The sequence below is a fragment of the Myotis yumanensis genome, unplaced genomic scaffold (assembly GCF_028538775.1).
Source record: "Myotis yumanensis isolate MYYU_CA2020_CCGP unplaced genomic scaffold, mMyoYum1.0.hap1 SCAF_1, whole genome shotgun sequence".
NCBI classification, from domain to species: domain Eukaryota; kingdom Metazoa; phylum Chordata; class Mammalia; order Chiroptera; family Vespertilionidae; genus Myotis; species Myotis yumanensis.
Window position 1 is genome coordinate 32,693,789 of NW_027223752.1, and position 9,415 is coordinate 32,703,203.

Consider the following 9,415-nt stretch of genomic DNA (forward strand, 5'->3'; position numbering starts at 1 on the left):
CACCAGAGGTCATCGCTCACGATCGGGACTGGGTATATCACAAGCTCTGACCCAACTCTCTTCCCTGACTGACCAGCAGATTCAAGCTTTCACTAACATGCTACTGAGTCCAGACGGGCACCCTCCTCCAAGGGGGTGGGGAGTACCATGCTGCCAGGATCTAGCCCTGTGTGTGGACTGGGGTGGTGGCCACTGGAGAAAGGGGAATGTGTCCTACTATGGGCTGCTAAGAGAAAATTTGGGATCATTTTGCGTGACATCTTTGGCATTACTATCAGACAAGCATAGGCAAGGCATAGGTAATATCCAGAATATTTTAATAAGCATTAAAAATTATGTTTATAAGGTGGGTTTTCTTCAGGAAAATAAAAAGAAAGCAAAACTATGATTTCTCTACACAGATAATTCTGTCATCGTTTTTCTTAAAACATAAAAGCAATTCTGCATACAGTTAGGAAAGTCAAACACTAGAGAAAAATTTAAATAAAAAGTTAAAAAAGACATGGAGAAACCTTAAATGTATGTTACTAAATGAAAGAAGCAAATCTGAAAAGGCTGCACACTGTATGAATCCAACTACATGCCATTCTGGAAAAGGCAAAACCGGGGAGAACAGTAAAAAGAAAAGTCAGTGTTTGCGAGGGGTTAGGAGCGGGAGATACAGGATGAAGAGACTGAGCACAGAGAGTTTTAGGGCAGTGAAAACACTCTATAACACCACAGTGATGGGTACATGTCACATACTAGTACTGTCTATACCCAGAGAACGTACAACACACAAGCAAACCCGAACGTTTAACCTTGGACTTGGAGTGATTACAACCTGGCAATGTAGGATCATCAATTGTAACAAATGTACCACTCTGGTGGGGAATGTTGATAATGGGGGAGGCTATGCCTGTATGGGGGCAGGGGGAAAATAAGAAGTATCTGTGCCTTCTCCTCAATTTTGTTGTGAATCTTAAAATACTCTAAAAACAATAAAATCTGAATAAAAAAGTTAGTCTCTGCCCGCAACTCTTCTGCCCCATCCCTTTTTCAAGTTCAGTTAACAGCTTCACTTGTATGATTTCAGATTTTTTTTCTTGCTGCAAAATCTCTATTGTTCCCATTTGGTCCAAGGCATGGGGGAAGGCTCTAGGGTGGTTAAAAGGCTGCTTAGAGGTTGCAGGGAGACGCTCAGGCAGAAGCCAGACACCATGGGGATGCAGAGGGGCCACTCAAAGGCCTCTGGGCTCCAAAGGCTCCTAGTCTTGCTTGAGGGTGAGCCTTTCCAAGAGATACTGGCCCAGCCCAGGTGAGGCCCACCAGCCTGCGGAGTTGAGTCAGGTGTCGCCCATCTTCTTGATAGGTTTCATCTCCTCACCCAGGAAGTGGTTCTCCAGGAAGTGAGGAGATGAGGGTCTGTGAGGATAGAACCCAGGGCATCTAGATCCAAAAGGGCCTGGGTCAGATTCTTCTCCAGGACCACAGCAGCTTTCCTGGTGTCCTGGGTTTTGCCCCCCTCACCTTGGGAAGGCTTCAGCTCGTCCTAAAAGAGAATGTGGACACAGAGCTGGTTTTGCTTCCTTAAGAGACACTTGGTGCCCTCGGGCTTCTTCTCTGCCTTCTTGAGGACGAGGTGGTCCAGGCCCTCCAGAGCCACATCGTCACAGTGGAAATAGAAGCCCCGAGAAAGGTAGGTGCAGGAGGCTCACAGAGGCAGGTTTACCAGATGGCTGACCACAGCCTCCACCCCAGTGGAATAATTCTGACAAATTTGGGAGCTCATGGTTGGCAATAAGGAGTTAAGCTAAAAAAAAAAAAATAGTGTTGGCTGGTCTCAGAGGCTGAGGATGGTTGAGAAGGTTCTAAAGGTGGTGACTGGAAAAGAGGTTGGAGGGTGGTAGGAAGCTGGCAGGAGTGTCCCTGTTCCATCCAAACACTGTTGAAGCAAGAGATAGATCCAGGGGACCACCGAGGGGACTGCTCAGATAATCTTGAATGCAAACACTATACTATCATATATTCTTATGCTAGTTTATGTCATTTATTTATTTATTTATTTTTACGCAAGTGAATCATATTACTAGTAAATGCTGTTCTGTATTTCTGCCTTTCCATGTAATAACTGATTTTGGAGACTGGTCTATATTGCACACACAGAACTACCCCTTTCTGTGTGAAGGGCCACAATGTTCATAAAGAATGGCAGACGGCCACAGGCAGTGCCTCATGTGGATGTGTCTGGAGCCTTGGAAGTTTGACTACCATGTGTTCTACAAATGGACCCTGAGAGCTTGTTTGGAGGTTCTAGCAGGGGAGTGCGGCTACTTGTATACCCTTGACTGAAGAGCGATCCTCCTCTAGTTGGGAAGGTCTTCCTCTTTGACCTAGTGTGTAGTGTCAGGAGGGATATACATGGAGCAGTGAGGGAGGTGACACCCAGATCAGCCTAATCAACCCCGGTGATCAACGGGGTGACAGATGTTGCTACCAGACTGCCTTCAGCCTTCACATCTAGAGAGAAATTTTCTTTTAAGAGCCGGAAAGGACCCTTGAGAACCTGGAATCCAACCCTAGGTTTTTTATAAATCAGAAAACCATGGCCCAAAAGGTTAAATGCCAAGGCACCCAGCGTATTAGAGCCAGAACTTGAAGTTCAAGTCCCGGTTCATCAAGTTATACTTCCTCTATGTTAATTAGGAAATTGCTGATTGGATTGTTGAAACATTTGGTTTTCATCCTATTTGCGTGGAGTAGGCATAGCCTGGCGGTGAAAGAAAACAGCTGGAAGGAGAGATCATCTTGGCCTTCCTGTCTGTGCTGCTTGCCTTGGATGGGGCACTCCCATGTATTTGGCTACAGAAACTCTGACTTCATGATGTCCTAATGAGTGTTCATTTCCCTTGGATGTAAACCAAGGAGCTTCAGAATCCACTTTAGAAACTCTGCCCGAAGTCTACATTCAGAATGTTCTTTCCTTGAGAGCATTCTACAAGTTTCAATTCTCACATCCTTTTTTGAAAGATGGTCTTAGAAGCTACATTTACAGCCTTAAGATTTATTGGTCAAGGTGCTGCCCAACAAACAGCTTCAGGACAACAATGATTTGGCCAGTCAGGTTCTCCCATCCAGATGGCAAGATATTGCCTGAGCATCTTAGCATAAAGCCCTTTTTTCCTTTTCCTTTGACCAATTCTTACCCCAACAACTCATCTTCTGGCTACCAGGTTACCTCTTGTCTCTAGCTCTTGACCCCCTTTTTACCGCTGAGTTCTTGCATTTGTAATTCATCTATCTTTTTGCTTGGTTCGTTGGTTCCACAACAATTTCTATTAAACACTCTTTGTTTGCCTCAAAGTCTGTATCTAATTGTGCCCACTTTAGTTGCATCCACCTAGTCATCTAGTGCCCCTGCAAGGGTGGACGACTTATATAGTCACATAAGACTCATACACAGAAGGGCCCTGTATTTGACTTAATGCTCTGCTGTTGCCTTGTTAAAATTCTTAATAACTTTATCTCTGAAAGTGTGTTTTGTAAGTGAAGTCTGATGGGATGATAGAGCATAAACATGAGCAAAAGAGATAAGCACATCATTCTTTGCAGCCCTATTTGCATATAGCAATCACGATGCCCAATGAGCACAGAATTCCAATGGATTCACAATGCATGACAGTTTAGAAGGATCCAACTCGAGCACACCGTAAGAGTTTTAGCTCTATATGCAAGTAGAGATGCTGACAGCCCCAAGAAATTAGGCTTTCCATTCAATCCAGAAATTGCTTCAAATGCAGAAAGAAAGCAATAGTGTTGTCATAGCCTTTTCTACTTATGTCACTTCCCTGTATTAGCCAACCACTCAGGCTGAAAATGATGACATAGGAAGAAAGAATCAGGGTAAACTACAGTTCCTTTTTCTTTTTTTACTCAACAGAAAGCCAAGCATGATAGAAAGTGTGTACATAAAGTATGCATATAAAGAAGTGAAATAAAAACAGCTGAGTTTGTTTTATCAGCATTTCCACTGTTTTAATAAGAATAATATATAAGCTACAAAATGTGAAATGTGTAATTTATATGATTCCATATACAAGTTACGTGCTCTTGTATATCCATTTAAAAGTGGCATTGCACAGTATAAAGAAGAACATTAAACTGCATGCCAATAATTTAAATTTTTAATGTTCTTATATTGACATTAAATAGCAAATAAAAACACCACGTCAAGTCAAGGGAGAGAGACAGCATGAGAGAAAGAAAAAAGCTTTACCTTTTAAGAACTTTAATGACATTTCTCCCCTGCCTTTTGAACAAGGAGCCCCACAATTCCAGTCTGCACTGGGCCCCACAAATTATGTAACTGGCCCTGGTCCCATGGCTCTAAGTCATATCCATAAGCACTGATAAAACTGGTTTCCACCCAAGGCCTTTTCCCAGTGTGACTTCTCTAGACCCTGTTCTGGGCTTCAGTTAGGACCAATGGAGATTATTTTCCCCTTTGGTACAATAAACTAAAAAAAAATTTCTCCCAAACATAGCTCTAAATCAGCGGTTCTCAACCTGTGGGTCGCGACCCCTTTGGGGGTCGAACGACCCTTTCACAGGGGTCGCCTAAGACCATCGGAAAACACATATATAATTACATATTGTTTTTGTGATTAATCATTATGTTTTAATTATGTTCAATTTGTAACAATGAAATTGGGGGTCACCACAACATGAGGAACTGTATTAAAGGGTCGCGGTATTAGGAAGGTTGAGAACCACTGTGATGGGAAAATGGAGGTAAAATTACATGGTAAGGGCTTACCCAAAGTCACAGTGTATGCCATGGACAGAGGCCTAAGCTGGCTCCTATCTTGTCTTTAGATCCCTGTCTGCACCAATCACCACTGGTATTTCAGTCTCAAACATCATTTGAAAATACCAACAAAGTCATTATGTGCTGCAACCTTTTGATCACACCCCAGCTGAGGCCACCACAGCCCCACAGGAACAGATGTAGAGCAAAAGGCTCTGCCCTTCAAGAGGTTCTGCACAGAACATTCCAAGGCCCCGGGGGAGTCCTGTTTTGTTGAAGGTCAAGCAGAGTTGATCAACAGGCCAATACATGCTTCCTTTGCAGCCTTGGTAAAGACTGGATTCCTATATCGCCCCAGGCAAGTGAGGAAGTCTTTTCTAACCATTGTATCAAAGACATTAGAATTCTTAAGGAACAAGATGCTTCCCATCTCTTTCCTTGAATTTCTTAGAGAAGAGAATAACCAAGTCCTGGCATCTTGTACCATTGGCCAGATCCCTACTAATCAGAAGAAACGGCAATCCAGAAGAAACTACAACTAGGAGCACTTTGCAAATTGCCTGCACACCCTTCATGTGGTCCCTTGAAGTCATCCAAATTGATTTTTTCCTAGCTGCCCCCTTGTTATTGTCTTGGAGCCTTCCATGCAGAGTACAAGACTCCATTGAGCCTAGTTTCCTCCAGAAGCCTCACAACAGCCTTTTGTTTAGTGCTGTGATACCCTTAGCAATACGGCCTATACCTGCAGGTACTTCTGGGCTAGTCCAAACTCCTTCTACCCCCCAAACCTCTCCCTCTATGCCCCGCTGTGTAGAGGAGGATGGATCTTTGAGAGAACACCTTCAGACTGCTCCCGCCGGGAGCCTGCTGGGCTCCTCAGCTGGCACTGCAGCCCCGATGGAAAAGTCAGTTCCCTTTTTGCCAGAACAAACTTGCAGTAGCTGTCTGCTTCCTTTTGGCAGACACAAGAGGGAAAGGACATCTTACAGGCCACACTGCACTGCTCTGACTCTAACAAGAATAACAGCGATAATCGTTCCTCCCCTTTCCATTAAATAATAACTGTAAATACACATTTAAAAAATGCATGTCACCATTTAAAAGAATCTTCATGAACATATTTTAATGAGATGTAAAGTGCTTCAGACATATGGTAAGTGGAAATAAAAGCAGGATACCGGAGGTCCTTTGTTTATAAACAGTTTACATGTATGTATAGAAAAAAAATAGAGGAAGGAACTATATCACAATGGATTCCTTTAGGTGGTAGGGTTAAAGGGACTCTTCTATTTTCTTCCTTAAACTTTTTGGTATTTTCTAAAGGACAGTACATTTTGTAGGTAGGTATTACTTTTGTAATCCAACAAGAAAGGACACATTTCTGTTTGCCAGGATTTCTGCAATAGTAGTAACTGATGCTATGCACTGTCCAAAGGCTTCTACCATCAGGCTTCTTCTTCTCCAGGTGACTTCTGTGTGGATCCTTTCTCTCAGCTGAATTTTCTATACAGGATACCTATTTTGGCTTTGACAAGACTGCTCTTTTATGTGAAACTTGTCAATATTTGGAAATAGCCCTGTCAGAACTGTGAATCAAGATACTGTACTTCCTTCTCCTGGTTATCAGGGCTAAGAGCTCCCAACAGAATTTTCCGAGTGTAAAGGCTCCAGAGTCTATCTGAGCCTGGACTCCAGGGGGAGAGAGTCTAGACTAGAGGATGCTGATTTTGTCCAGCAGGGTGTGATGACAAGAACATAGATTTGGAATTACATGGCTATAGAACTGCAGAGGTTTTTTTCTCTGCAAACCGATGCTCATATTCCTTTTATTGAGTTATTTTAAGGATTTAAAAAATGTATGTAGAGGGCCTGGCATAGTGCACACAAATTATTAGTGGTAAGAACTGGAGAAGGCAGCAGAGCGGACAGCTCTCCCACCTCCACCCCTACCCATAACACACTGAAGTTTTCCAAAGTGTATGTGGACTAAGGATAGAAGGGGAGGAGCTGTCCAGATCTTAACCCCGCCCTGACTGGGCTGACCTGACCAAGGACAGACACATCTTTGGTCTCACCATGGAAATATAACCACCACTTCTGGGCTGGGCGATGGGCAGTGCTAGCCACAGGCCAGCAGTCAAAAGTATGGGGTGAGGGGCCACCCCAGAATGCCCATGGATAATACCAAATATGACTCCATTACCACTCTGAAATCACTGCATTAGTGATCCAGACTGCCTCTTCCTCCACCCACAGCCACTCTGCCCTTTAACTATTCATCAGGCAGTAAGAAGCATGCCAGAGACTTACAGGAAATACAGGGAATCATGCTGTACCTTGTGAGGGATGGACATATTCCATCTTTGCTATACTACTACTTCATCTGCTGCTGTTTTTACTAGAACTGCTATCAGCACCACCATTTCTACAACTGCTGCTGCTATTACTATTAATTAAGTTTGTAAACTACGATTTTCAAAGTGCCTGGGTTTTGCCTGATGAAAGATAATAGTGGACATGGCATTATGGGAAGGCAGGCTGGCACTGAAACCTCAAAGGGAACAGCCGATCTGCACTCAGGAACAGAGCAGGATTATCAATATATATTTTTTCATGCCCCAACTGCCTGGACTCCAGCCGCATCCCCAGCCACACCTAGTCCCTCTCCCAGCCCCACTCAGCTCCAATGTCTGTAGCTAATTTAGGCAATTTCAAGGGTTAATGGACTTCTGTTTGGTCAGAGGAGCCGGACCATGCCAAAATCCCACCAAATGGGGAGAGAGAAGAGGAGAAAATGCGTCTAACATGTAAGGTCACTGGCTCTGTCAGCATCTCCCACCTTCTAAGAGGATGGCCCTGGAAAGACCCAGTCTCTTCCCTAATTTTTAGAGACTTTAAATTTTCCTGTGCCAAAGTTACATGTTTCGATAATGCTTGACTTGGCCCGCAATCCCCAAAGTGAACTGGGGAATGCATACCTCACCTTCTCATCCCAGTAGAAGGGCTTCCTTTCTCCGCACACCTAGCAGCCAGCTGGTGTGTGGACCAACACTACACGGAGTGAGGAGGCGGGAGGGAGGGAGGAGAGCGAGAATGTAGCCCAGCCCTGCCCAACCTCGAACTAGGCTCCCTTAGAGACCACCCTCTTCACCTGGCAACCGGGCCCCAGCAGGGCTCCCAGAGAAGAAAGTGGCATCTTGGAATCCATTTTGCTCAAGACGTTGAAGGCATCTTGGCAAACTTCCCTTTGCTGCTACTGCCTTTGCTACTGGGGCCAAGTGAACTTGGGGAAGGGCCTCAGCCATAGGGATGCGGTTATTTGGGGAGGAGGTGAGTGAGGGCCAACTCTGGTGCCAATGGTACCTGCCGAGAGAGAGCAGTCGCTGGGCGTATCGTGGGCGCGGGTGGCCCACCCTGGCGCTGCTGCCCGCATCGGACCCACGTCTGCTGGGGAGTGATAGTAGCAGCAGCCGCCGCCAGGCCAGCTGGGATCCCTTCTGTCTCTGTCCAGTTATTTATAGGCGCGATTTACGATGGGTGCGGGGGAAGGGACGCGGGATGACAATGAGTTTTGGAAGGTATAATTCTAAAAGTCACACTTTTCCCAAAGCGCCCCCCTCCCAGGTTCTTCCTCCCAGAGCAGCACGGTCCCAGCGGGGCAGTGTGCATCGCGGGGCGCCGCAGTGGTCCGCTGCACCCCAGGCCCGGGCCGCGGAATGGGGGCCCGCGGCGGGCGGGAGGCCGGGAGGCCGGGAGGAGGGGCTGCGTGCGCGGCGCGGGCGGCGCGGCTCACCTGCCAGGCTGTTGTAGCAGTCGATCTCGATGGCTTCCACCGTCCTGCTCTGCTCCTCCGAGAGGCGGCCGGGGTTAGGGGCCCCGGCCGGAGAGGCCGCGCGCGAGTCCCGCTCCCGCTCCCCGGGGGCGGGCAGCAGCCCCTTCAGCTCCAGCAGCGCCCGGTGGTACTTGCCGATGGCTTCGCGGAATTTCTTGTCCTTGTAGCACTGCGAGCCTTGGCTCTTGAACTCGTACGCGCGCCGGATGGACTCGGCGGGCTCGGCCGCCGCCCCAGCCTGGCCCCGCGCCGGAGCCCCTCCGCCGCCGCCCGGGACGCACAGCGGCGGCGGCGGCCGCTGCACCTCGCCGGCCCCCGGCGGGCTCGGGTTCCCTTTGGTCCCGGCCGCCGAGCCCTTCCTCTCCATTCGGACGCCGCCCGGCACCGCGCGCGCGCCGCGATCAGCCCGCCGCCGCCGCGCCCTCCCGGGTTTAAAAGCGGCGGGCGCCTGCCCCGCGTCGGGCGAGCTTGGCCGCGGCCTTGACACCCCGCGGCGGTCTGTCGTCCCGCACTCCCATTCTCCTCGCCAGCTGCGGGAAGCTGCGCTCTCCTCCTCCTCCTCCTCCTCCTCCCACTCCTCCTCCTCCTCCTCCTCGGATTGCCTTCCCCTCCCACCCTCCCTCCCTCCCTCCCCTACTCGCGCGCCGCCCGCCCGGCTGCTGGCCCTCCTCCCCTCCCGCAACCTGCGGGGGGGTGAGGACCTGGCCCTCGCGCCCTCTGGGGCTAGCGTTATGGGGGGCTGCGGGCCTGATTGGGGTGGCGGGGATCGTCGCTGACCCGGAAGAAGCTTGGCTCGC

At 48.1% G+C, this 9,415-nt stretch overlaps 1 protein-coding gene across 1 annotated transcript in view; it reads right to left on the reverse strand.

The window, feature by feature from the left end:
* Positions 1-9,164, reverse strand: part of TTC9 (tetratricopeptide repeat domain 9) — a 29,757-nt gene extending 20,593 nt beyond the window's left edge. Inside the window, exon 1 of the mRNA XM_070417289.1 lies at positions 8,580-9,164. Coding sequence (XP_070273390.1) covers positions 8,580-8,985 — 406 coding nt within the window. The 5' untranslated portion in view covers positions 8,986-9,164. The remainder of the gene's footprint in view (positions 1-8,579) is intronic.
* Positions 9,165-9,415: the final 251 nt, after the last annotated feature.